General features: G+C 31.3%; 4 protein-coding genes across 6 annotated transcripts; 2 read left to right on the top strand and 2 right to left on the bottom strand.

The window, feature by feature from the left end:
* Window positions 1-2,330: 2,330 nt before the first annotated feature.
* Window positions 2,331-4,903, top strand: LOC103488321 (adenine phosphoribosyltransferase 5-like). 2 transcript variants are annotated; one of them, XM_008447012.3, is made up of 7 exons: window positions 2,331-2,712; window positions 2,795-2,905; window positions 3,435-3,527; window positions 3,610-3,759; window positions 4,130-4,188; window positions 4,296-4,368; window positions 4,583-4,903. In XM_008447012.3, exons 1-6 carry the CDS (start codon window positions 2,622-2,624, stop codon window positions 4,365-4,367), a joined length of 576 nt encoding a protein of 191 aa, XP_008445234.2. In that variant the 5' UTR covers window positions 2,331-2,621; the 3' UTR covers window position 4,368; window positions 4,583-4,903. The 2 variants fall into 2 exon arrangements, with proteins under 2 accessions (XP_008445234.2, XP_050938139.1); XM_051082182.1 differs by having other exon boundaries at window positions 2,380-2,712; window positions 4,532-4,903.
* A 3,850-nt stretch (window positions 4,904-8,753) lies between these two features.
* LOC103488322 (pEARLI1-like lipid transfer protein 1) lies at window positions 8,754-9,862 on the bottom strand. Its single transcript, XM_008447013.3, has one exon. The coding sequence runs from the start codon at window positions 9,429-9,431 to the stop codon at window positions 8,994-8,996; it is 438 nt and encodes a 145-aa protein (XP_008445235.1). The 5' UTR covers window positions 9,432-9,862; the 3' UTR covers window positions 8,754-8,993.
* Window positions 9,863-13,503: 3,641 nt separating this feature from the next.
* LOC103488323 (probable glycosyltransferase At5g25310) lies at window positions 13,504-17,103 on the bottom strand. The gene is made up of 4 exons (XM_008447014.3): window positions 16,781-17,103; window positions 16,523-16,692; window positions 15,332-15,683; window positions 13,504-14,268 (listed from the first exon to the last, which is right to left on the bottom strand). Exons 1-4 carry the CDS (start codon window positions 16,985-16,987, stop codon window positions 13,603-13,605), a joined length of 1,395 nt encoding a protein of 464 aa, XP_008445236.2. The 5' UTR covers window positions 16,988-17,103; the 3' UTR covers window positions 13,504-13,602.
* Window positions 17,104-21,858: 4,755 nt separating this feature from the next.
* LOC103488325 (hydroxyproline O-galactosyltransferase HPGT3) lies at window positions 21,859-26,673 on the top strand. Of its 2 annotated transcripts, XM_008447015.3 has the most exons (12): window positions 21,859-22,251; window positions 22,587-22,650; window positions 22,913-22,962; window positions 23,183-23,379; window positions 23,963-24,023; window positions 24,180-24,252; window positions 24,505-24,628; window positions 24,717-24,804; window positions 25,051-25,101; window positions 25,217-25,288; window positions 25,688-25,800; window positions 26,261-26,673. In XM_008447015.3, the coding sequence occupies exons 1-12, from the start codon at window positions 22,127-22,129 to the stop codon at window positions 26,281-26,283; spliced, it is 1,041 nt and encodes a 346-aa protein (XP_008445237.1). In that variant the 5' UTR covers window positions 21,859-22,126; the 3' UTR covers window positions 26,284-26,673. The 2 variants fall into 2 exon arrangements, with proteins under 2 accessions (XP_008445237.1, XP_050938138.1); XM_051082181.1 differs by lacking the exon at window positions 26,261-26,673 and having other exon boundaries at window positions 21,866-22,251; window positions 25,688-26,076.
* The last annotated feature ends 330 nt before the right edge of the window (window positions 26,674-27,003 follow it).

The following is a 27,003-nucleotide window of genomic DNA, read 5'->3' as shown; positions in this document are numbered from 1 at the left end:
AAATGACTGTATATTTTATAAATGGCAAAACTAATATAACAACCAACATGGAATAATTTTAAATGACAAAACTAATATAACAACCAACATGGAATAATTTTAAATGACAAAACTAATATCACATCCAATCTATCGTTACGTAATCTATAATAAGTATTACTTTTTGCATCACTTATTTTATCCTTAAAAAAAGGACAATTATTTGAAGACTTGTGTATTATTTTTTTCTAAAGCTAAGTTGGTCAAAATAGGCAAATGTGTGAACTTAGGGCTGTTCAAAGATATTCCTACTTTTATCAAAAGAATGTAAAGATAGGATTTTTACCATTGTACTTGTTATAATAACATTACAACATTGATGGGTACGAGGCCACAAAAATGTTCACAAATGTTTTATTCCATTTAACATTTTTCTTTTTTCTTTTTCCAAATTAATAATATTTGAAAGTCTAATTTTGAATCGATTAAAAATCCAACTTTCGATCTATATATTTAGATTTTTTAACCTCAATAATAGTAATATACATGTCTAGCTAATTTCGAAATCTCAAAAAATATTCTTCGCTTTCGACCTATTTGATACGTCGTTGTATAATTTAATTTAATTTATTTTGATATGTTTTATTTTATCTTTAACTGTTTTTTTACAGTCAACGAGACCAAAAAATAAAAATAAATTAAGAATTGAAGTATTTTCAACACTAATAATTGATGTTAATGAAGACAAAATGTATCATTTATTTTATTAGATATTTAATCCCTATAATGTATCACCATATTCTTTTTCCACTACACATTTTAGATTCGTAGAAAAGATTTAGTTCACTATCAAAGTAGTTAGGCCTAATAAAATAAATATAAATAAACAAACGTTAACACCAAGTCATATTTTATATTATTTTAATTATAAAAAAAATACTTTTTTTATATCCACTCTAATTTACATAAATTTCGTTATAAAAATAAACCAAATGGGTAAACAAAGTAAAATAAAATCTCGAGCCATTAAATGAAAAAGAAAGAAAGAAAGAAAGAAAGAAAGAAAAAAAAAGTATGTTGCAAGCCATATCCAACACATATACTTTAATAGGACCAAAAACTAAAGTAAAATATAACTACCTTACCCCCTAAAGAAATGATTAATTGTTAAGTTGGAATGTATCGTAAAATATTGATAATTAATATAGTAACAAAACAGGATAAAGTCCCATTGATATTGATGTGTTTTATTTTGTTAATGTGAGACAAATGGGTGATGGAAAAGTCCATTTTAGAATAATAAGAAAAAGGGGAAGAGAAAGAGAAGGCATTTATACGAATCTTTATGGGGTTTGGAAACAAAGTTGGAACGTTAATATGTCACAAATAGAGGATAATTAAATTATTAAGATAAATGTGTGTGTTTTAAAATTTGTATGTTCTAAAATCGGGGCGGGGGGCGGTTGGGATTTGTATGAAAAGCCGAACCATTGATTCCGAATCAAATATTCAAAATTTCGGAGTTCCACTTTTTTCATTGTTTTTTGTGGATGGATTCTTTTGTTCTTTTCATGTTCTACAACACTACAAATTCATATACCTATGTTTTTTCAATTCACTCTTTTCAAGTCCTTTTCAAATTTTTGTGTAGTGTAATTTGTGATCGTCAAAAATCAATAGACTTGTTACATTTATCCAACTTTTTAATCTACTCTATTGAAACTAATATTCATTATGGTTGCGACGAGAATTAATATTGGAAAGAGAGAATTCGTTCTACTCGACATTCTCATCCACTTGTTTTTTTCAAACTTAATATTGATGTTGCGAAGAAGAAATTTGACGGGGATGAGAGGAACGTTATAATGTTTTGTGGTCGAAGTTGACATGAAATATTGTTTGACAAAGAAAATTAGTAAAAGTAGTGTGGTTACTTGACAACCTTTTATTAGTTAATTAGTAAGACTCTACTCAATTTTTACACAAAAAGTATAAACTGTTTAATGATAGGAAAACTTTTTCTAGGGGTATCATTAATTTGAAAACCAAATATAGTTATCCAAAAATCAAGAAAGAGCTTTAACCAAAACATTAGAAATTCAGTTCAACACCAACCCCAAAACTCATTTGAATCAATTTAAAATTAACTCGAAAGCTAATTCCCTGTGAAGGAGAATTAAAATGGAAGTAGTTAAACACATATCCTTTAATTAAAAAAGTAGGAAAAAGAAAGTCAAATGAGAATGAAGGGTTTGATTTAAAGAGGTGATTTACAGGTGCGATGGTTAGCGCGTGGGAAAGGATGGAGGTCCTTAATTATCTGTTGCAAGGTATTATGGTCGGGACAACGTTGATAAACAAAACAAAACAACCCCCAAATATATATTAAAAACACACACTCCATTATTCCAACATCTTAGATAAGACCCATCTTTTCCAAACGCCTCTCCTTCCCCCTTCCTCCTTCCTCCTTCCTCCTTCCTCTCTTCTTCTAAACTTTTACTTCATTTCATTTTTCTGTTTAAAAACACTTTCTCCACCCTAAAACCTCCATTAAAACCCCACTTCTTCTTCTTCTTCTTCTTCTTCTTCTTCTTCTTCTTCTTTCACAAAGTTCATTCTTTTCTCACAACCCCACAGAAATGTTTGCTGCAGAAAATGGTCTTAAGGGAGACCCCAGGCTTCAAGGCATCTCTCAAGCCATTAGAGTTGTTCCTCACTTCCCTAAGCCTGGTTTGTTCTTATCTAAATCATGATTCTCTACACATTTTTAATTGAATTTCAAGTTAATCTTGTTTTTGTTTTTTGTTGACAGGGATAATGTTTCAAGATATTACTACGTTGTTGCTTGATCATAAGGCGTTTAAGGATACTGTCGACATTTTTGTAGATCGTTACAGGGGAATGAACATCTCTGTTGTCGCTGGTTTTCTTCTCCTCTTCTTTCTCTTTTCTTTCTCTTTAACACGATGGAATATAACTGAAAAGTTTTGTTTCTCTTCTTTACCGGCATTGACCGATGATTTTTCTTGCTTCTTCAGTGATCAAAAGTTGTACTGATTTTTTCTTTTCCTCTTGTAACTTTCTAGGGGTTCCTCAACTCCTCTGTTTTTTTTGTCAGCTTAAATGGAAGGAGAGAACTATAGGGGTTTGTCGAGGAGTGATTTCTTCTTCTTTTTTTCTTTTACTGATTTAGTGTTTCTCTCTCTTCTTTCACACGGTTCATTGGATGTTCCTTGAAGAAAAGTAAAACTTTCTTCTTGTACTTTGCTGTCCACATCTCTTACCCTTTTAAAAAAACACACAATGCTTTCCTTTCCCTAAGAAACTATGATTATCTTTTAAACTTTTTATTTTGGCCCGCTTAATTACCATTTCAATCAAACACGTTTTAGACATTTTCCCCACTAAGCAGGACTGCGATCTGATTTTGCAAATACTTTGACATCATGCAGGTGTAGAAGCCAGAGGATTCATGTTTGGTCCTTCGATTGCTTTATCCATTGGAGCAAAGTTCGTTCCTTTACGCAAACCCAGAAAGCTTCCTGGTAAAAGTTTTTATTTTTCAAGCATTTGGCATGTGGGGTTGGCTAATTGATTGAAATTTTTGTCTTTCGACTGTGTTTACAGGTGAAGTAATATCAGAAGCTTATGATTTAGAGTATGGAACAGATTGCTTAGAAATGCAAATAGATGCTGTGAAAACTGGGGAACGTGCATTGGTTATTGATGATTTGGTGGCCACTGGTGGAACCTTATCGGCGGCAATCGGGCTTCTGGGTATGTTCAGGTTCTTCGGTACTCTGTTTTTTTAGTTTTGGAATTATTTCATAAGAATATCACCTTGTCAAAATTGAGGATCGATGAATTAATTTTGGGATATTTCTTATCATTAAACCTTAAAAAAGCAAATCCGTGGGAAAATTTTGCTTGTTTTATGTCCATGGTCTTTTCTGGACTAGAAAACAAAAGAATGGGATTCATCATGGTTTTTTAGATTTCTTGATTAAAATCATTATTATGCATGATTATGTTTCCCTCGTTATCTTGAAAATAAAGAATTAAATTTAAATGGGTCCGTGATTATTTTAATAAATTAGTTTGGGTTTCATTAATTTGGTTTTCTTTAATTATCATTTTATGTTGTTAGAACGGATGGGTGCTGAAGTGGTTGAATGTGCTTGTGTTGTCGGATTGCGCGAAGTTAAGGTAGTAATCGTCAGAGAATAATCTCTCTTTTAATTTAATTCTATCCTTTATTAATCATGTAATTAAATTAACTAAACTTTGCTTTTTTGAAATTCCCTGTAATTAAGGGACAGCGTAGGCTGGATGGAAAGCCACTTTATATCCTTGTTGAGCCACGTCAATTGGATGAATGTTTCTAAGGTACATTTTCGAAGCTTTATTTTTCTAGAATTTGATGATGGATTCATTGAGGTCTAATATCAATTTAATGAAACAAGAAAAATCAATGATTCAATTGTGGATGCAACATATGGTTGCTTGAATTTCATTGCTCTTGATTATTATATAACCCACATTTTTACAGTAGTAGCAGACTTGATGAAAAGTAAACCCCTTTTCGCCATTGTGGATGTAGGTGGGTGATATCTCTTTGGTTGTGCTTAGGCTGATGGTGAGAAGATGATGCTTGAGCGAACAGGTAGAGACTGAGACTGAGACAGAGAGAGAGAGAGAAATTTGATTACTGCATCCAAAGTTTGAGCAGCGATGTATGAAAATGTTGGGTCCATTGTACTAGTTGTTAGTGCTAAATTATCTGTCCTTTCCCCAGGCTGTTATTTCAACAAAATCTTGAATGAACAAACTATTCTCAGATTCTGATATTCATAAAAGAAAAAAAAAGATCCATGTCTCATTTGTTGTACATGAATAGGATCCAATTTGTGTCGTTTCTTTCTTTTCTGGTGTTTTCTTCTTCGTTTTTCGTTCTGTTCCGGTTTTGTACCTTTTACCATTACTGCTCCTCTTTCCTTATCTGTCTTACTTTACTAAAAGAATTTCTTAGAATGTAACTGTTGTGAAAGTAGTAGGAAAAGAGGGTTTGGTTGATTAAAGTGGAAAGAGAGAAGGTAATAAAATTTTCAAACCGTGGGCTTGAGATTACAATCCTGAACAAGCTCATGGTTTAAGAACTGAACATGGCATTCAAGATAAGAAAATGTGCGGAGTTTAGTAAAGACAAATTTATCATTATTGTTTAATCTTAATTGCATATAACAGTGGTATACACAAAACAATCATAGTGGGGGAACAAGCCTAAGATAATAAACCAATAATTTTGTTTTAAAATGGCACTGCCAACATGAAGCTTTATGCATGATGATTTTTTTCCTATTTGTCATGTTTCACTGTACAGCTTCTTTTGGCTGTGGAATTGTCATCATTTACCTATGAGAGATGGTAAAGAGTGTGTCTGTTTGTGTTTTATTTTTGAAAAGAAAAGGAAAGAAAAGAAAATTAAATTGTCAGTATCCAAGTTAGAGATGACGTATTTACTTAGAAGAAAAGAGCATCTCGTGAAATGACCTCCCAATCAACTTTCTGGGATCCAATCATTCTGTTCTGACAGCATGACGTCTTTAGAGAAGGGAGTGGGTTCCCCAATCTACCATTTGATCTATGAAGATTTCTGATAGCAACTTCCTTGGATTCACTCATCTTCATTCTCATCCATTCACACCCTTTTCTTTTCTCATCTCATCCCTCAATCTAAAGAATGCTAAAGTTGAAGAAGTAGGAATCGATGACAGAATAAACATGGAATCTTGAAGATCGAAAACAATAAAAAAGAGGATTGAGTTGAAGCTAAAAGACGAAATGAATTTGATATTGCAAATCGGCCTTAAAGTTGTAACTTAGAAGCAATTGTAATCTGTTTTCTTAATTGGTTCTTCCTCCAACAAACTACCTCTTCCTTGGCCTTTTCTTCTAAGTGCTTGATTAAACCTCTTTGACAAGTATCTATCTTGATTGAGTCTACATTCCAACTAACACAACTAGATACAATAACCACCTATCAATGTCAGCTAACTCTGAATTGGAAAAAGTTCAGAAATTCATATTATTAATTTTAACCCATATGATTCGAATCCAACTCAATCAATGATTCGTAGTGGAATTTCTCCACTTCTCAAATGGCTAATTTTTTTTTCTACACTGAATTCAACCTGATCTCTCCAATGATTTGTAGTGTAATTCCTCCGCGGCTCAAATGGTTCATCTTTTCCTCCTACCCTAAAATAGCCAGCTGAAAAGTTGGTATTTTCAAAATCTAGTTCCAAATCCTTTATTGGTTCAAAGCAGGTAGCTTGCTGTATCTGGGGACTCCATATGTACATTAAGAAATTTAAAAAGGATCAATTGACAAGCCCATTTCTCAGGCCCAAGGTTTATCCACAACCAAGTTCTATTAGTACTTCAATCCAGAACTAAACATCATATTCGTGTAGTATACAGTTAGATCTTCAGTGTTGGTTTTTGTCACAAATGACTTTTATGCAATTTAACTTCAACCCAGAAGTAAACACGAAGAACTTAGTATGCCCAAGATTTTGAGCTGCTACTGCAATTTTCCTCATCGGATTCAAGATATTAAAGTCACTAGCTCGCAGCTAACTTGTATCGAACTTTCCAATTCAATCAATTTTCTAACCAGATTCCTGCTCGCCGAAAAGTTTGATAGATAACCTATAGATTATAGAAGTCACCATATGAAACTGATACAAACATAATTCTGGATATTATAAGGTTATATTACTAGTTAGTAAGGGAGGATGTGATGAGGTAAGGTCATAAATGGAAGAGTATGGAAGGAGGGGGTTCAGCATTTTTGTCAGTAAATTAGGACTTCAGCGAGACCCCAAGAAAGTGGGTGGAAGTATCTCGAACTACTTGTTTATCCTGTAACTTTTCCTATTGTGATATAGTTCTATCCTTTCATTTCTTCTGGGTTTGAACACCTAAAACAAACCTTAAAGCCTTCAACAACTCAAGAGTACTTTATGGAATGGTTAGTTCATCTCTCACCAACGTTAAATGTATCATGTATCAGAAACTTCAGTGTGGACTAGTTAAAATTTTCTGCTGCCCAATCCTAAACAGTGAATTTGAAATGGTCATCCTTCACTAATCCTGTGTTCGCAAGTTCCAAATGCTATAATTATCAGATATTATCTTGAAGGAAAACACGATTGAATAGAAGAAACAGCGAGTCCGAAAGAAAAAACTAGGATTTTCTTATGAAATTGGTGTGTTTTCATCTTGGAATATACTGAAAATGTTGGTTGAAGTTTTGGCAGTGCAGATCTTAAGCAAATATGACTAGAATTACAACCAATTCAGGCTCCCCCATTTGCATTATGGTGCCTACATTAAGGAAAGAAAGATAGAAAGAATGGTTTTATTGATGTAACAATGTCAGAGAGTAGCATTATCATGCATTCCTCTACGGGACTTCCTCAGATATCTATAGGTTATGGGCATTCTGGCTGAAGTCTTCTTAGTGACAATATGAGAAGTAATTCATGTCTATAACAAAGATACAAAATTTTCTTCATCTTTAATATTTTCAACGTGTAATCCTGAGCCTCCCAATTTTAGTGGACAGAATCCAAAATCAGAATCCCCTTTTATAATGAAAATGAAGATTATCTAAGGGGAGGATCAATCTAATCTGTGGGGGTGAAATGATTTCTCTACAATAATGTATTGTTTTATCACAGACGAACACTGTACAAGTAATTCAATTTGGATATTATTACAGAATCAGATCCGAATGGCATTATTTTGGAAGAAAACCTAAGATGGTATTGTCTAGTCATATCGTAAATTCACTCCATGTGAGAATTTCTGTGGCCGAATAGTGCCCTGTCCATTATGAATACATGAAAACGAAAACCCACCAAACACCCATTGGAAAGATTTTGAACTTCATCACCCAAATAAAATTCTACCAGCTTAACAATTTCAGTAGGAATTGTTTTTTTGGAACCCTAATGTAGGTATAGATATTATGATTATTAAATCTGGGTTCAACATCATTAGATTGAGGTGCTCCATCATTTTATGTCTCTCTCACTTAATAAATATTATGTGTCTCAAGTCAACAATTCTATAAAAACACAACCATGATTTGAAATAGTAATTCTAAAATTATATAAATCAAATCTAAGTGTGATTAGTTTAATTTGTTCTAGATTTTATTTCATTACAAACAAAGAGTTTAAAACAAAAGGCAAATTGAAAAATTAAAGCAGAACTATTGATAGAAAACATTATTTAAATTACTGATAACCCTTCCTTGTTTGAGTTTTCTTTTGTTCTTTTTTGGGTAGAATTCCTTCTATTAACTATTAACTTCAATCTTAATTTAAATTTCAGAACTTTTTTGGATTAGTGGATTATTGAGATTAGCTGAGGCTGTGGTCTCATGTATGGATTGAATTTAACAGTTGACTCTGAATTTATTCTTTGTAGGTAGAAAGTAATTTCTTCATTAATGTGGAAGCTTCTTATAGAATTATAGTCATCTTCATTACCAAAAAATGAACTTAAATTATTTGAGAGAGTTCTTCTTTAGGGACGGATCTCCCTTTATTGGTCATGAATTTGGATTAATCACGTTTTCCCCTCCATCATTTTCTTATTTACATAATTAGTGAGACATCATTTGATTTTGAAAAATACACAATTTCCATTTGGCTCATTTCATTAATTTGATGTAGTAGTCTTAGATGTAGACAACAGAGTGAAAAACTAGTAGGCATATTTAGAGAAAAAATTACATCAAAGACAAATGAAACGAAATAACACAAATCACAGGGTGAAATTAATAATATATAACACTTGCTAGAGAGTAATTACTAATGATGATTGATGACAGAAAAACAAAAGCTCACCCGAATTAAGGCAAAAGTTTATTTGACCCACACAGAACTTAAATACCAACCAAAACAAAGAAACCCCATTAAACAAAAACCAAACTTTGATCATTTACACTGGTAGCCAGCGGGAAGAGTTTTTTGGCAAGAGCTGATGAGCAAACTGAGTGAAACAGGGATATCCAAGTTAATTCCAAGAACATTGGCTTTAATGGCGGTACAAAGACAAGCAGCAGCTTCAACATCTGTCAGCCCACTAAGAAGAGCACAGCACTCGTTCGAAACAGGGCTCCCAATTACGACACTCCCAATTCCAAGAATATCGGCACAAACGCCCAACTTCAAGGTGTCTTTTGGACAGTAACTCGATTGTACTGCCGGAGAAGATGCCGCCGGTGGCCGGATTATTTTGGGGATGGCGGGTTTTTTCTTGGGCACTGACGGTGCTGGCTTGGTTTTGGGTTGGTCGCATGGGGTGGCCAGAGCTGAGCAAAGGAGAAGAGAGAGCAACAGAATGGTTGGTAAAGAAAGAGATTTGGAAGCCATTTTAAGAAGGAAGTGATATGAAATTTGAGTTTATAGAGATGGAGTAATGGGGAAGGATAACGAGGGGGTTTATTTAAACAAGTTCGAAGATTGAGGGTTGTAGAAGACGATGAAAATGCATTTAATGGAATCTTTTGGATGCTTGTGGGGGAAACTGTAAGGAGGATTTTTTTTTTGGTCCATCAAATAATTCTTTTGAGGAATTATAACATGAAGCGAACAAATAAAAAATTAAAAAATCAGGGCAATTAAAAAATCGAGACTAAGTTCAATCTTTTGCTTGCAAACTTTTCTCTTTTAAGCTAAAGATCTCAAGAAACAATAATAGTGGCTACCGTAACTTCTTAAGCTCCACAGTATTAGCTGCATAGACTTACAATACATAACGCTTTTACTCAACTCACATAGATTAGGTTGCAAGGTATTGTGAATGACGAGTATATTGTTGTTGCAGTTGGAGAAGCTACGTACAATATTATGTCTAAACGTTAGATAAGGTTGTATTCTTGCAAAAACATCACAATGCTTTAATCCTGCGTCTCAATATGTTGTCCTACTGGATCACTAGCCTTGAATGCATGGTTTAAGCTCTACCATCTAAAACATGATTGAGATTTTAGAAGATGTAAAAAAGATTCATAAATTATTCATTCCTTTGCCAATTAGTAATAAGTTAGAATTCCATATATTGTTTAAGATGATGCTAAAGCAAGAGGTTCTATGTTCAAACCCTTATAATATATTTTCTCATGACAATTTTCTAAATTACAAAAGAGTGAATGGTAAACGAGAATGCTCTTTAATTCATCACTAACCAGTAAATATAAACTAGTTGAAAAACTTTTAGAACCTATGTCTCATACATTCAAAACCACGATAATTTTTTTATGGGGGTTTGTGTAGAAGGATGGTTATATGTTTGTGGAGGTTAAGATTACAGATAACTATCGAGTATTGGGTGCAGTAGGGTGCAAGTTGAATTGAGATGAAAAGGATGCAAGTGGGTGTATTACAGCAAGAACCAATTGTGACATGTCGGGGTTTTATTTGTCTTGTTTTATATGTCTTGACAAAGGATCCCAAGCTGTTCATTTGAATTATTGATAACCAAACTAAGTCCCCCACAACACAAAAATACCTATCTTTTCCATCTTTCAAACTTCACATGCTATATGTTCTTCATGCTCCTACTAGATATCATATACGTAAACGTGTCGTATTGGTAAACACATTCTTAATTTTAGTTTATCGTTATTTTTAAGGGAAATAACATAAGACTAAGAGCCTCTCTCTCAGAATCACAACAGTTCAACAATTTGACCACCATCCAAAGATTCTGCTCCATCCAATGCCTAAAGATCAGACCTCAATCAACCCTTCCACAACTGTACCTTAACCCCCCAATTACGCCTGATATGATTAAGACCTCCCCATTGGACACTCCAATTTGGCATATCCCTAATTATTGGAGGTTTTTGGAAACTTCAAATTGACATAATATCAGAGGGCAGCCAGTCGGTAGACCATGCATGACCGCGTACCCTACATCCATCAGTGTGGGTCAGTTTATGAAGTTTCATGTCTCAGTAGGGCTCCATCATCTCCCCCTTCACGTGAACAACTTACTGTTTAAATATAATAATATATATATATATATATATATATATATATATATATATATATATGCCTACATAGTCCTCTAAATTTATGAAGTTTCATGCCTACTTTTCATGAATTTTGTTCCTATATACAATTTAGATAGTTATACTTTTAAGCTAAGAATTTGAGATTAATTTATCTTTGACTACTTTGATCTAAGTTTCAATAATTTAAAGCTTTCTCCAGGAGTTCGTTTGAATTGCTAGATATTATTTCATGATTATTGGAATTCTTTTTAAAAAATTAATGCTATTTAAATAATTATTGTCAAACATAGGGTTATTGTAGAAGTATTTAAATTATTGTCCGAGATTAAATTAAGTTGGCATGAAAATCATGTATCCGATATACAACTTTACTTTTGCAACTGTGGTAGCTGCCATGTTTTCAGAAATGTACGAAATCGTGGACCAAAGTATACAACATCAATGTTGATACCTAATTTACTGATACTTATATATAATCATCATTTTTACTTTCTCATTAAGTAAAATAATTTACTATATATAAATTATATTTTTCCATAAATAATAATTTTCTATTTTTATTTTTTATTACCGAAAATAATTTATCATATATAAATTATATATTTTTTTCATAAATAACAATGTAAAATGTTTGTTTTAGTTACACGTAACAATTTACTTATTTTTGTTCTTTTCTTTTGCGAAGCTTAACTTTTGGGTACCGAAATAATGAGATAAATAAGTGATTTTAATTTTTTTAAAATGATTTTTTATATATTTTTAAATATATACGCCCAGCTAATTTAAATTTGCATGCATTCTCAAAAGAAAATATTTTTACCTAATTTAAAATTTAAATTGAATTATATTATAGGACTTATCATTTTTTATTTTTATTTTATTTATAATTTACCATCTCATTAGTTTTTTTGTGCAATAATATATTTTTAAGAAATCTAGCATTGTATTATTTATTCATAGGTTTTTTATTTAATGAATGCATTTTGAACTATTTATAAAAAAACTCAATATTAAAATTTGTAACTTTTTGAAATAAGTCATACATTTTCTAAAACAAATAACAAAATTCTGACTTCTTTTTAATAATAGTTAAATTAGGTACATTAATTCTTCTTTTGTTACTCTATTCTTATCCTTAGTTGAAATTAGTCCTAATTATTGATATTAAACATTTAGGTTTAATTTTAAAGGACTATTATAACTAAAGTTCAAGTATTAAGTGCAAGTAATTGTCATCAATAAATTAAACTTACATAATTTAATATATTTTGATATTAAGTAATTATTTAATCACTTCAAATATATATAAAATAAAATTTTTATATTAAGCATTAATTAATTTTACTTAATTTAATTATAAAATGGCAAAATAAATATAACTTAGTTAGAATATTAATAACTAACAGTATTTTAGATTAACCATTAAGATAACATAAAATATTAGTGGTAGCAACAACGTAACTTAGCATAATTATCTCGACCTCCTATTTTAGATGTGATCATGTTTTGATCCCTAATTCTCACTATTGTTGTATTATAGAAGAAAAAAAAAACAAATACACCCAAATTTTGTTGCTATATATATTTATTTTGCATAATAATAGTAATGATAAAATAAGAAAGCGATTTATCATCTCAAAGATCGATACTTTTCAAAAGCGCTCATACTAAACTAATCCATTGCAAACTTAACATGGATCAATTAATATTTACCTTAAAACATCTAATCTCATGAAGTTGGACTCTAAAATTTGTACAACTGGAAAAGTAGATTTTTTTTTTGTCACAAAATAATGAAAAGACTAAAAGAATCATTCTTGGTTAAGGCGTAAGCCCTACTTCTCCTCCCACTCTTCCACAACATTCTTTCTTCTACAAGTTTTCCTTTCATGATAACCCACTTATACATACTAAAAATATTGGTGAAAAAATGAAAGATCGTAATTTTTCATCTCTCTAATAAAAGATAATAATATCTATCGTCAGACTACGTTTACTTTAACCACTAATTTAACACATTTGATTATTGTTGAATTATTATAAAATAATATAGGTTTCTACGTGGTTCAAATCTTGGAAAAGATAATATGGGTGAAAGTACAAGAATTGGAAATCCTCTCCCTTAGGAATATATTCATCAACAAAAATTAATGATTATTTGATATACAAATTAAAGCAGCATTAATTAACTTTAACATAAGTTAATTGATTGATTATTAAAGCATCTATATATAAAAAAAGTAAGGGTTCAAAAGTTTCACCAACAAATTTTTCTATTTCGTGCTAAAATACCCTAGAATTAAACTAAAACTTATATCAACTAACTTCATATACATGAATTGTCACATATCCAAGATTAATGTTCAGCGTCAATAAATGTATGGGAAAACTTCAATTCATCCGTAAGTAGGGTTGTGTAATGTGTATTTGTATCAAATCTAAAGAGCTAAAAGATGTTAAAGTAAAGTGTAATATTTAGAGAGTTATGTACAAAATAGAAAATTGGTCATGATAAAGTTTAAGGGTTAAGCAAGTTTTACATTTAATCTCCGAAGCCAAACAGAGTGCAAAATCATATGAAAAGCATCAAACCTCTTAGCCGGACGATTCAGCACAAAGTGCTTCCTCACAGTCCTCAAACCTTGTTTAAGTTTCTCATACTTTTCATCCGACACACCCATCAAAATCTCCTTCAACCTCGGAATTTCCGACGCACTAACCTCAATCGAAAACCCTTTCCATCTCAACACATCGCTGAAGGGCAAAACATAACGCTCCGAAATAATCACGGGAACGCATTCGGCATAAATGGCCTCGACAATTCTGGGACTGGCGACCTCGTAGCCGCTGGGACAGAGGCAGAATCTGGATTGAAGCATTTGGTCGTAGTAGTCGAGTTGTGTCGGGAGGTACTCGTAGACGTGGATGTTGGTGTGGGTTCGGTTTTTCCAATGGTTTAGGAGTATGGGTCTGATTGGACCGTGGAGACCGCCGGCGAAGAATGCGAGGTGTGGACGGTGGTGGTGGGAGTTTGAAGAGAGGAGTTTGGGGGAAATGTCGCCGTCGTAGAGGTGGATCTCCGGGAGGCTGACGTCTTTTTGTGGGTTGAAGCCTTCGGAGGAATTGGCATTACATAGGACACGGATTGATGTGTTGTATAGGAATCGGTTTCCTTCTGTTGCTATTGGACCCTGTGAAATTCATTCCAAACACAAACTTAAGTTCAAAATTCTCAATATTTTTTCTCATCCAATATTATTAAAAATAATATCAATATATTTTTTTGCTTCAATTAGTCAACCAAACCCTTTAATTGATTTTTATTGTAAAATTTTGTTGATTAAACTGTAAATTTAGCTCCTATGTATTAAAAAAAATAAAAAATTAAACGTAAGTATCAACTTCTAATTTATAATTTAAGCCAACATTTTTAATGTTAATCCAATACCTACCTCAAATGACTTTAGTTAATATTAAGGGCGTAAACGGGTTTAATTTTGATGGGTTGGGAGATATTTTCTCAATCCAATCCATATTTTCAAGCTGGTTATTGGGTTGACAATCCTAATTAATTTTTCAATCGATAAAATATTGATTGGGTCGTCGTTTTTTTTTTTATTCCCAACCCAATAATCGTTTACCCTTTTATCTTTTACCTTCCTAGATTCAAATAACATTTCATACTGCGGTGTAACAAAATACTCCTAACTTTATTTTTATTAAATAAATAATATATACATATATATTATTAATTCGGGTCGGATTGAATTGAACCGAATTTTTCAACTTAATCAAACTCACATTTTAAACTAACAACCCAATCCATATTAAATGAGTGGATTATTGAACTTATAGCCTAGTTAATATAGTAAATTTATGTTTTCTCATTAGAAAAGAAAATTATTTGTGTTACTAAATTTTCAAATTTCATTAAAGGTCTAGGAGCCACAAATGCTTTTCGAAAATTAAACTTGTAGTTTAACCAAAACTAATTTTTTTATAAAATAATTTAGAGCTATATATTACTAAATAGTTCAAAAAAGTTGAAACAAAATTTGAGTATAAACAAATAGATGAAATTATTAAGAGAAAATGAGAACTAAATTAAAAAATGAAAAGGAAAAAAGAAAAAAAAAAAAAAAAAGGCAAACTGAACCAACTACACACATGATTGAAAAGAGCATAAAAAGCAAGGTAACTTTGTATAGAAGAAAAGAAGAAGAAGAAGAAGAAAAAAGAAAGAGAGAGACAAACCCAATCATGGCATGCAAGGATGAAATGGTCAGCCCCATTAGTTTTATTCCAAAACGGGTATTTCTTGGACACCACCTCCACGTAGTCACTCACAAACATCCGCAACGGCGTTTGATCATAACTTCCAGCTTTATATAAGTACTTCACCATCCAAGCCACACTAAACGGCATAAACAAAACATGAGCCCGACCCGGATCCACCGTTCTGAACCCGTTTCCACCATCCTCCATTTCATGTATGAACCTCCCTTCAATTGTGTATATGTTTTTACACGGCCCGTCATGTGTTATTGGCAATTCCCCTTCTGGGTACACGTACACTTTAAATCTTTTCTCCATTTCCACGTAGCTTCTGTTTAATTATTGGATTATTATTGGTTAGTCGCCACTGGGGGTAACTATATAGTTATAATATATGGTTTATGAGATAATTAATCAATGGATTATTAGTGAAGATAATAGTAATGATAGTAGAATGTGTGTGTGGTGTACGTGGCTTTCACTGTCGCAATTGAGTAACTTGCAATTCTATTCCACAAAAGAAGAAAATTGGAAATGAGTGTGCGCACTTAACACGCCTATAGTCAGTCATCCTCGGTCACAACTAAAGTAAATAATAAATACCAAAAAAATCAAATTTATCTAAATACTTTATTTGTGTCAGAGTAATCAAAATAGGATGCAACCGTTTCTTTTTCTCTAAAAAATGTCAAGTGATATTACAATTCAATAAGACTTCAAAAGAAAACATTCAATAAGACAGGAGAATATTCTATGTGTGCATCTTAATAACGACCACATTAAGTAAAAAAAAAAAATTGAGAGGAAATAAAGATATATTATGACATAATATATAATCTTATATTATAAAAAAAGGTTTCATCAAACTAGAAAACATATTCCGTTCTTGACGGTGTGTTTACTACATAAATTATTTTCTTTTTCTACCTTATTATTATTATTATTATTATCATCATGTTTATAAAAAGAAAACAGTTTTGCTTCCCTTGCATGATAAGTATAATTATAGAAAAATAGAAATTACTCTAATTTATGAGGAAATTGCCATGATTACGAGCAGATTTATAGATTATAACGTAAAACAATTAATAACTTTTCTCTCTCTCCCCACCCCACAAAGAAAAGAACGAATATCTGAGTAATTAGTAAGTAAGTAAGAATAATACTAACTGATAAAAAGCGCGGGGATTGTGATAAACTGAAGAAGAAGAAGGAACGTAATCGACGGAGGAAGAGGAGAGGTTCGAGTCATTAGCCGCTTTGCGAATAGAAGCCCTAGCCTGTGCGAGCCCTAGTTCCAGCTTTTCTTCACGACTCAGCCAAGTTTTCCTCACTTTTCTCTGCGAATATAAAGATTTATTTACATGCATCATTAATTCCATACACACACATATTAATCATATTCGTTTTTTTGGATATATTTCTTACCAGTGTAACGCGAGAAGGGGCTGTTTGTGGGAAGTGAAGGGCTCGGAATTGATCGGAAATAGGAGGAATTTGGCGGTGCAAGTGCGTGGAATTAAGTGGAGTGTGAAATTTGAAGTTGTAATTTTGTGAGAGGAGAAGAAAGATCAGGAGTAGGAGGAGAACAGAAATTGATGAGAATATTGTGATGGGTAGGTGAAAAAACTCCATTTGAATTATACTAATTTGGAGAAATTTTTGGATTGTCGAGTGAAGGCGATGATATATATACACACACACACATTAAAGCCTTTTAGAACTTTCCATAAAACCAAAATTTGAGATTTATGGACATTTTATGAAAGGCATACAGTGGAATGACTTGTAATTGACTTCACTTACTTCACATTACAAACCACACTCGAATTTATGTCAAATCCCCGAAATACCCTCCTCTTATTTATTCAATTATAGTAAATTTAATTTATAACATTTTTATTTCCGGATTTCTGTGTATATATTTTTGTTTCCTTCCTTCGGTTCTTTTTTTTCCATATTTAGAAGGGAGACTTCAACGTATGTTTATTATATCTATGAACCTTTGATCCGTATCCATCAACATAAAACTTTCAAACTATTTATTATATCCATTTAAATCCTCTCGTATCACCAAAAATTTAATTATATTTAACGTTAATATACTTTGATATCATCTTAAATTAGAGAAGGTAAGTTAAATTATATATTACACAAATTTTTTAATTTTTTTTTGAAGCTATGTTAATTTACTTTTCGTATTATTTTTTATTTTTAAAAATTAAATAGCATGACAAGGCTCATCGTGACTCTAAATATTTCAATAAACTAATTAAAATTTACGCTCTTGTTAACGCCATTACTTCAAATATGATGCGTGAAGCATAACCATAGTGCTTTGACGAAATAAATGAGAGTGAAAAAAATTAGTGGACAAATAATTTTTCAAGTTTGCCCTTACTCCATCCATAATTAATGTTTTTCTGCCACTAATTGATATGGTTATGATTTTTAAAAGAATCCATGGACAGAGATAGAAGGAAACAAAATCTGTTGTTAGATTATTGCTAAACTAATTTCATTTTAATAACATACTTACGTAAATTATTCTTTTAAACAATTTAGAAATAAAGACGTTATGATCGAAAAGTTGTTTAAAAAATTATTTAGCTAAACTCTATATTCAGTACAATAAGAGCTGGAACAAAAAATTTTATTGAACTTCTAACTCGTATAAAATGATAAAGATAAGATAGCAATTAAAATAGATTGAGAATAACAATAAGGAAAAAGAAGGTTATGATAGAACCTACAAACAAAGATAGACGTATTATACTAAATAAAATAAGATTTGCTTTATTTCTTATATAAAAAGAGTGTACTCTCTTGCTTAAAAGTGAAATAATAATATTAATAACTTAATTCTATCTCCTATTCATTAATTGTCCAGTAACTGTGAGTATTCAGGTGTTTATAATTCAAAGAAACTTGATCCTCAACCAAACATAATAAGTCCAAATTGATGTAGAATCTTGGAAACTATATACTTGAGATTGATTGTGTTTTTTTAAAAAAAAAAAATTTTGTTATCGTCAACCAAATTTCATGGCTAATTTTTCTTTTTCAAACTTTTATTTGATGTTCAAAATAAATACCAAAATGATCAAATGTAAACGATTGTGTTTAATATATTAGGCGTAGTTGATGACATTTTTTTTTGTATTTTTATAGTAAGTTTGTGTAGTTTTTCCAAAAAGAGTATATATATATATATATATATATATATATATTTCGAAAAAACTTATAATAAATAAGTAATGAAAGAGAAAATTAGGAGCGTAGACTGAAGCTTTTCAATTAGTATATGGTGAGTGGTGAGGAAAATTAATAGCCTTTCTTAATGGCAATTTTTCTCAAAGTCTTTACAATTATCATTATTTCCTTTTTCTTTTCTTTTTTTTTTTTTTAATTCATTTTTGGAGTAATCATTGGGTTAGATTAATTAGTTGAGACGACTAAGACTCAATTGGATTGTTTAATTCTGAATTTATAACTTAAGAAAAATTCTATTAAATAACTAATAATCATTCAAATCCCATCCAGTTATTCAACTCATTTGTCTATACTAGTTTTACCTCAATTTTAAAACTCAATTCCATTAAAGTTTAAAAAACACAATTCACCTTAAATTAAAAAAAAATAGAATTGATATCTTAACTTTAATTTTATAAAAAGAATTAGATATGTAGATTTTTATAAAATAAATTTGTGATGTAGATATTAGTTGGAGATATATGTGATTATTTTTCTTTATTTTAGATATACTAGGTGGAGATATAAATGGATTCTTTTCAAAATCTCTTCATTAATTAACATGTAAAGTTAAAACAGAATTTTTTTTTATTTTAAATTATTGATTTAACGATGTTATATATTACATAAAGTGTCATTTATAAAGAATATTTCGTGTGTGATGCTAAAAGTATAAAAAAGTTTATGTAACTATTTAAATGTCAAATTACCTATAAATAAGCAAAAAAAAAAAAAAAAATCAAATGTTTCTCGTCATAGTTACTTTTAAGCAACAGAGACATATATATTACCAAGAGATGTTTAAAAATATATATTATTTTAAAAAAAAAAAAAAACTATTTTCCTACAAAATCTTTTAAAAAATTCCTTTGTATATATCAAAATGTATAAATTTTTCTTTTATAAAAAGGTCTTCCATACCCATATATATCAGATTTTATAAACTTTTTTATAAAAATTGTCCCATCTTACCAGTGAAGCTAGATAATAGGAGAAAATACAAGCTTTTTTTGTAATGTGAGATTACATAGAGAATACTATAGCCAATCATTAAAAGAGACAAATGAGTAAAACGAATGTTACTATTCCTATAAATTTTTTTGTTTTGCATATAAAAAGAAAAAATAAAATAAATTATTGATATATAAAAACATCTTGTTATTTCATTATCAAATTCAATAATATTGCCATTAATTTAACAGCTTAATTTTAATATCTATTATGTTTGAATTAAGACTAGAGAAATTTTGAAAACATATCAATTTATACTTGTAATTACTTAGGGTTATATTAATTAAAAATTTTACCTAATAATTGAATCAAATTAAATGTCAGAATTTCATCCTTTCACACCCACGTCCAAAATTCATTTAAAAAGTCAGTAAAAACTCTTATGTGTTAAAGTCCTACTTTTTACAACCTTCATCCGATTCTTACATTTGCGTAGGCTATTTCAAATGTTGTTCTTATATTGATGCATGAAGTTAATTACTGACTCTAAATTAATTAACTTATTTATGTTTAATAGTTTAATTGATATAATTATTAGTTTTGCGATATGTTTTTCAAAATCGAACAAAATAAAATGTATAAATTGATACACTTCCAAAAGTTTCCAAAAATTGTTGTGATTTGTGGACATTATTTTGAAACTTCCTTTTAGTAAATTTGGAATGTAAATCGTAAATTATTGCATATATATAAAAATATAAATTATAAATTGAAGGAAAACTTACGTAAGTGTAACTTTAAACTATTTACGGCTTATGTAACAAAGCCTATAAGTTTAATGATTTTTTAAATATTTCAGGTTTGTCCTTCTATCTTTCTTTTCTTATTCCTCTTCCTTTTGTTATTTCCATATTTTTTTTCTTATTTTTTAATTTTTAATTTATGTCGTTTAATCTTTCCACCGTTTTTCTTCTTTTTCTCTTTCGCTGCGATTTCTTTCCATCATTTTTTTTTTACGCGTTTACATTTGGGTAACCAAATCTAAACGATTGTGTACAACAAAATAGTAAAATCTAAAAATCGTGTATAAAGAATCTTGAAAAAAAAATCATTTAGATTTGTGTTCCACGTGTAACAAAATTAAACGATGAAAGTGAAAATATAAATAGTAAACGATCGCGTATAAATTGTAGTCGTATCTAAACGATCGCTTATATAAATTGTAGTCATATTTAAACAATTGCTTTGTAGCCATATATAAACAATCGCTATAAATTATAATCATATTTAAACGATCGTCTTGTTGTCATATCTAAACGATTGTGTATATATTGAACCATATCTAAACGATCGCGTATAAATAGCAAATAGTGCGCATTACTGACGGCATGTTTGACGAGACATTTTTAGTATTTTACACGATAGGCCTCAGGCTTTTTTCGTTTTTGGAATTATTCTATAGTGTAAATATTTTGTCGCTTTTTTATATTTTTGAAAAAATCCCTAAATTGAACTTACTAACTTTTAAAGTTGAATTGATTATGAAATTTCAAAGATATCAAAATTACAATTTAATTTAGATAAAATGTTTGACTTTTAATCTAAATATTGGACTTCAAAATTGTTGCAACTTTTTTCTTTGATAAATTTGTATTTGAAATTGTGTTACAAAAAAGTATACTCAGAATTTCAAATATAGAACATACATATCCAACAAAATTAATAAAACTTTATTTATAAAAAAAGAAAAAAAATGTTAAGTAGAATTAAATTTTTGTTAAATTTTCGAAGTCTTGTTTTTTTTAAGTATAACTCAAAATTATGTTAATTACTACTAAAATAAGCTACTTTGATCCGTAAAGTTGTTGACTAGTTAATTTGATTATGCCTTGTTTTAGGAGGAATTAGCAAAAATAAATATAAGATGGTTAAGAATTGTAATATTTAAGGAACCAAGTCAAATTAGGATTTTGGATGAAAACATATACCATCCATTAATATTATGTAGGAACTTAGATAAATAATAAAAGGATAATTTAAACAAAACTGAATTTGTTACAACATCAATAAATATTATTGGGGGAAGCTCAAATTTCTGTCATATGGTTAAATTAAAACTAAATTTAGTGAGATTGTTTGAGTTAACCTTGAAGTAATCGATATTCCTTTTACAAATCTATCATATTTGTTAGACGTGAAATTAAAAATGTTGTGTTTAATAAATAAAACCAAAACATTTTAAGAAATTTAAAACAACGTAAATAGGGAAGAAATTAAAGAATGGCGCGAGGAAGGGATGGGCCAAGCCCATTTGTGTGTGGACCTTCGAAACTGAGTGTAATGGCAGGCAAGATCTCAACGACTCTGTCTTCTTCTTCCTTTTGGCACTGAGTTTCCATTACTGTATTCCTTCCTTCCTTCCTTCCTTCCTTCCTTCCTTGTTTATGCCAATTTGTCTCTCTATCCATACATTGACTGATTGTTTCTCAAACACCAACAAATTTCTCCGTTTAAACCCAATCCCATCTCTCTCTGTCTCCATCTCGGCTCTTGCTCCTCAAGATTGACGAGATGGAGAGTTTGCCCACCACCTCCAAACCCGAAAGACGTCCTCGATCCAAGCCTCTTCATGCCTCCAAACCTTCTATACTTCTCGCATTCCTCTCATGTCTTGCTTGGCTATATGTTGCTGGCAGGTATCTTCTTCTTCTTCTTCTACGTAGCAATGTTGATTGAAACGGCAGAATCTGAATCTCGGAAATTAATCCATACATAGTGCACTTTTATTCTTGGTGTTTTTTAGGCTCAATTGGATCTTCTCATTTCATCCGAATTTTTTTTCTATTCCAATTTTTACATGATCTTATGATCATCAAGAAATGTATTCGCGGGGGAGGTAGAGAGAGAGAGCGAGAGGAAATTGATAGTTATATTGCGATAATCTATTGCATTTCACTTGAATTTTGCTTATAAATTCGAATTTTTCATATAAATTCGTATTTTCTGATTATTGTTGGTTTGGTTTCTTCAGGCTATGGCAGGATGCAGAAAATAGGAAATTACTGTCGACTCTTTTGCAGAAGAACGCATCCCAGGTATATTGATTATTAGTACTTTCTTCATTCTAGGAGAAATGTATTGGGATTGCTGCCAAATTTTACATCTCTTTTACTTGAATTGAAAGTTTGAATTAATACTGCACGCATATTTGCAAATAGCTGGTATCCGATAATTCTAGTTCTACATGTAATCGTTTTTCTCCGCGTCCAACCATTAATTCGCCATATCTGTAGAAGTGTTTTGTTCAGTTTTTAGCGCTGTGCCCTCGATTCATTAAAATTCTGTCAATTTATGCAGAGACCCGTGATTTTAAGCGTTGAAGATAAGCTGCAAGTCCTGGGTTGCAAGTATGTGCCTAATTTTCCTTTCTTGATTCTCATATGAAACCCTAGATCTTTGTTTTGTAATTTTTTGTCTTCTTTTAAATGATATCCTGCGTCTTTCTTGTAAGAGTTGGACGTTTTGTTTCCTTTCATTCTTTGTACAATTGGTTTTTATTTCCGTAGTTATTAATATAAATTCTAATCTTGATATTTCACATATTATTGATCCAAAATTTTTATGAAGAGATTTGGAGAGAAGGATTGTGGAAGTTGAGATGGATTTAACATTAGCAAAGAGTCAAGGATACTTGAAGAATCAACTGCGACAAAGTGGATCTTCTTCTAACCCTGGCCGTAAGCTCCTTGCTGTTATCGGTGTTTATACAGGATTTGGAAGTCGACTAAGGCGCAATGTATTCAGAGGATCCTGGATGCCAAAAGGTTAGTCAAAGTTTAGATATTATTTGATGGGGGTGAAAAATAACTTAGAGCTTCATTTCATGCAACAATTTATTACCTTATTCTAGTAGTCTGTAGGAATGATTGGTATGTTATACTTAAATCTAGGAGATCTAGCATGCCTATGGTATCAATGATTGGTAACTGGTTTTGGTGATATCACTTTTCCTTGGAAATGAAAGACTTCCTCCTATTGTCGGGACCTGTAATAGGTATGCAGAAAGAAGGATAATTCCTTGCAATTCAACATGGTTTATTATTGAACAGGATTAGGGGAGAAAAAATAGGGGAAGAGCCATGCTTCACATAAAATAGATCTTGAAAGTGATGCTTGCATTAGACTGAAACTGATGCTTGGTTACATTTTTGCGATGCAGAAATGTATTCTTTTAAGAATATTATAAATAATAATAGGGGAATGAATTCTGTGCCAGAAAATTTGAATCTTATAGAATTACTTGTAAATGTTTCAATATTTGAAGAAACGTTGACCGGTTTAATTTCATGGGACGTGTGTGAACATGTATTTGATGATATATGATTATAGTTCTTTTGGCATTTATAGGTGATGCATTGAAAAAGCTGGAGGAAAGAGGGGTGATCATACGCTTTGTTATTGGTCGGAGGTTTTCCTTTCCACTTTCAACTCTATTTCATATCAATGTTCTACACTTCCATTTCTTTCATTTGATGACATTGTGTTTTTCATCTCTTTGTTGTTATGCGTCATAGCTATTTTGTGTACTTCTCCTGTCATAACTTTACTGATTTGGTATTGGCAGTGCAAACCGAGGTGATAGCTTAGACCGCAATATTGACAAGGAAAACCATTCAACTAAGGACTTCTTGATACTTGTATGTTGTAAAAGTTCCAGCCTTACATATATACCTGTTCCTATCACTTAGAATTAGCAAAGACTTTCCAACTCAACTTTTTGGTTCATGGTTCTCAAGTAGTAATAATTGTGCTTGCATGTTCTCTTGTTTCCACTGAACTCTATCTAGACAATATTAGATGTATTGATATTGTCCAGTTTATAGACTGTTAATTTGTTCACGCCACCAATTGCTTAGAAATTTTCAACACTCGTTCACTATATTTTGTAGGAAGGTCATGAAGAAGCTGATGAAGAGTTACCAAAGAAGGCCAAGTTCTTCTTCAGTACAGCAGTTCAAAATTGGGATGCAGAGTTTTACGTGAAAGTCGATGACCACATCGACCTTGATCTTGGTTGATCATCTAATCAACAACCTCTATTTCCAAGAAATTTATTTATCATGGCTTGCTGATTAATTGAAACTTTCTTTTGGCCAACTAGAGGGTTTAATTGGGCTTCTTGAACATCGTCGTGGTCAAGATGGTACTTATGTTGGATGCATGAAATCTGGAGATGTGATTGCTGAAGAGTATGAGCTCTACCATTCCATTTTTTATTTTAAAATATACGTGGGTGTATGAATTATATTCTCCAACTTCTACCTTTCAAATTGATTTTGGAAATTGTTTTCACCTCCTTAAGCTTCCGTTTTTTTATGGTGAAGACTTTTCATTTTTTGTTTTTGCAAGGTCAAGATTTTATGGTACTCACTCATGGTTTAATTACTTTATCCAGTGCTCTAATCTGTTGAAATGCTATGTATTTTTTTTTCCAGAGGAAAGCAGTGGTATGAACCTGAATGGTGGAAGTTTGGAGATGAGAAATCGTATGTTATCTAGCTTCAGGATGGAGCCATGAAGAAATTTTGTAATTATGTTCAAATATATTGAATACTGCCTCGACTGCTAGTGTAAAAGGTGATCAATTTTTGCATCCTTTAGGTACTTCCGGCATGCATCTGGTGCGCTTATTATCCTCTCCAAGAATCTGGCTCAGTATATTAATATTAACAGGTAATTTCAACAACTAAAGTACCAGAAGTCAGAAGATGGTTTACTTTATCAAAGTTGTATTCCATGTTCAGAAGTCTAGGATTCCATTCTTAATTTACTTGTAGTCAATGGGAAGAGATTATCTTCTTCCATTAGAATTATTATCAACAAGAGTCGGTAGCCCTTCTTTTGGGAAAACCAGGAAATAAACTCTCATCTGCCAAATTGTACTCTTTTAAGGCAAGTTAACTCCATCAATTTGAATGTGGTATTCTGCTGTATAAATATAAAAGAATCTTATTACTGAAATTGCTCGAGTCCTTTTTTCAGCTTTAATTTCTAGAATATATTTCTTGGGTATGTCGTGTATTATAATTGTCCTGCCTCTGAGGCCTTATTAAATGTTGATTTTTTCTGCAGTGCATCGTTGAAAACTTACGCACATGACGATATATCAGTGGGATCATGGATGATTGGTCTCCAGGCTACTCATATAGATGATAATCGACTGTGCTGCAGTAGTATTAGACAAGGTGAATGTGCCTCCATTCTATTATCGTGGTACTTGGTCTTTTCTCATATTTCTTGATTTGGAAAATTGATGGGAGCAGATCAAAGGTGCTTTGTGCATACTTTTTCCTGCTCATCATTCTCCCCCAAATCTAAGCTTTCTGTAAAGAAAAGGTTTGTGGCTTGTCAAATGAGTTGGATGACTAATGCGAGACATCATACGGCCATTAGCTTGCATTTGTATTATTCTTTTTTAATGGAACAGTTAAAATGAAATCAACTAATACATTAATAGGAAACTCTAAGTTTATAAGAACAGAAACAAAACTATAAAACGTTATAAGCCTTAGGTACTAGTCGTTTAAGAAGTTTACTTCACCAGGTGGAATTACTAACTGTCCAAATCACTGCAAAGAGGTACTTTGGTTTCTGGCTTATGGATATGTAAACTTATGCCAATGATGGTGATGCTTTTTTTTTCAGACAAGGTGTGTTCCGTGGTTTAATAGACCCGTAATAACTGAGGGCGGTAGTTTATCTGGACATGCAGCAAATTTTTCGGAGCTTACACAATTCTTTTACCACAGTTTAATGTGCTTGAGTTCATCTTCCAGCCGAGCTGACACCGGGGAATCTCGACATGTTTACTAGATTTCTCTTTTCGGATGCTGAGGTACACAGCAAACTTTTTTTTCTCGGGATAATAGTGACGGTCGATTGAACTGAATGCCCTCTTGTTAATATTAGAAAGTAGAAAATTAGTTTGATACATATGATGGATATATTGAAATATCACAGTTTTTTTCTTCCTTCTCCTTTCTCTTCCTCATTAACATTTCTTTCTTCTTTCTGAAGAGAAGATTGTTGTCTTCAAATAAAATGTTAAATTCAGCAAAGTGGTATTTACATTTACAATTTGTGCCACATTTCTCCGTTTCATGGGTTTGCCATGTGAGTTCAAGATATTAGATTCTTTTGTTTCAAGTAAGAAACTTTTAAGAACGTTATCACTTTGTCGGAAACATAAGCGGTTCTTTAGATAATTGTGAAATTAATTTTCTTATTAAGAATTTCGAGTCCAAGAGATCGTTGTTTCTTATTTCTTCTCTTGCTATAAAAAATGTTCCACAATCATTTTTGGTTTCTTGTGCTCTAAAATTTTAATTGAAGTTTTAGAAGATATTTTCCTATTTTTGTAGTGCAATTGTAGATGAAAAAAAAAAAAA

The sequence above is a fragment of the Cucumis melo genome, chromosome 3, assembly GCF_025177605.1.
Source record: "Cucumis melo cultivar AY chromosome 3, USDA_Cmelo_AY_1.0, whole genome shotgun sequence".
In the NCBI taxonomy this organism is placed as follows: Eukaryota; Viridiplantae; Streptophyta; class Magnoliopsida; order Cucurbitales; family Cucurbitaceae; genus Cucumis; species Cucumis melo.
Note: the sequence above shows the minus strand (reverse complement) of the source record. Positions and strands in the feature narration are given on the sequence as shown.

What these genes read in the sequence shown, in the direction of transcription:
- LOC103488321 (XM_008447012.3), top strand. Translation starts at nt 2,622, where the DNA reads ATGTTTGCTGCAGAAAATGGTCTTAAGGGAGACCCCAGGCTTCAAGGC. An exon ending in GAACATCTCTGTTGTCGCTG is followed by an intron (nt 2,906 to 3,434) that starts GTTTTCTTCTCC and finishes GACATCATGCAG; the next exon opens with GTGTAGAAGCCAGAGGATTC. An exon ending in CAAACCCAGAAAGCTTCCTG is followed by an intron (nt 3,528 to 3,609) that starts GTAAAAGTTTTT and finishes CTGTGTTTACAG; the next exon opens with GTGAAGTAATATCAGAAGCT.
- LOC103488322 (XM_008447013.3), bottom strand. Translation starts at nt 9,431, where the DNA reads ATGGCTTCCAAATCTCTTTCTTTACCAACCATTCTGTTGCTCTCTCTT.
- LOC103488323 (XM_008447014.3), bottom strand. Translation starts at nt 16,987, where the DNA reads ATGGAGTTTTTTCACCTACCCATCACAATATTCTCATCAATTTCTGTT. An exon ending in AATCCCCGCGCTTTTTATCA is followed by an intron (nt 15,684 to 16,522) that starts GTTAGTATTATT and finishes ATAATTAAACAG; the next exon opens with AAGCTACGTGGAAATGGAGA. An exon ending in TCCTTGCATGCCATGATTGG is followed by an intron (nt 14,269 to 15,331) that starts GTTTGTCTCTCT and finishes TGAATTTCACAG; the next exon opens with GGTCCAATAGCAACAGAAGG.
- LOC103488325 (XM_051082181.1), top strand. Translation starts at nt 22,127, where the DNA reads ATGGAGAGTTTGCCCACCACCTCCAAACCCGAAAGACGTCCTCGATCC. An exon ending in TGCAGAAGAACGCATCCCAG is followed by an intron (nt 22,651 to 22,912) that starts GTATATTGATTA and finishes CAATTTATGCAG; the next exon opens with AGACCCGTGATTTTAAGCGT. An exon ending in CTGCAAGTCCTGGGTTGCAA is followed by an intron (nt 22,963 to 23,182) that starts GTATGTGCCTAA and finishes ATTTTTATGAAG; the next exon opens with AGATTTGGAGAGAAGGATTG.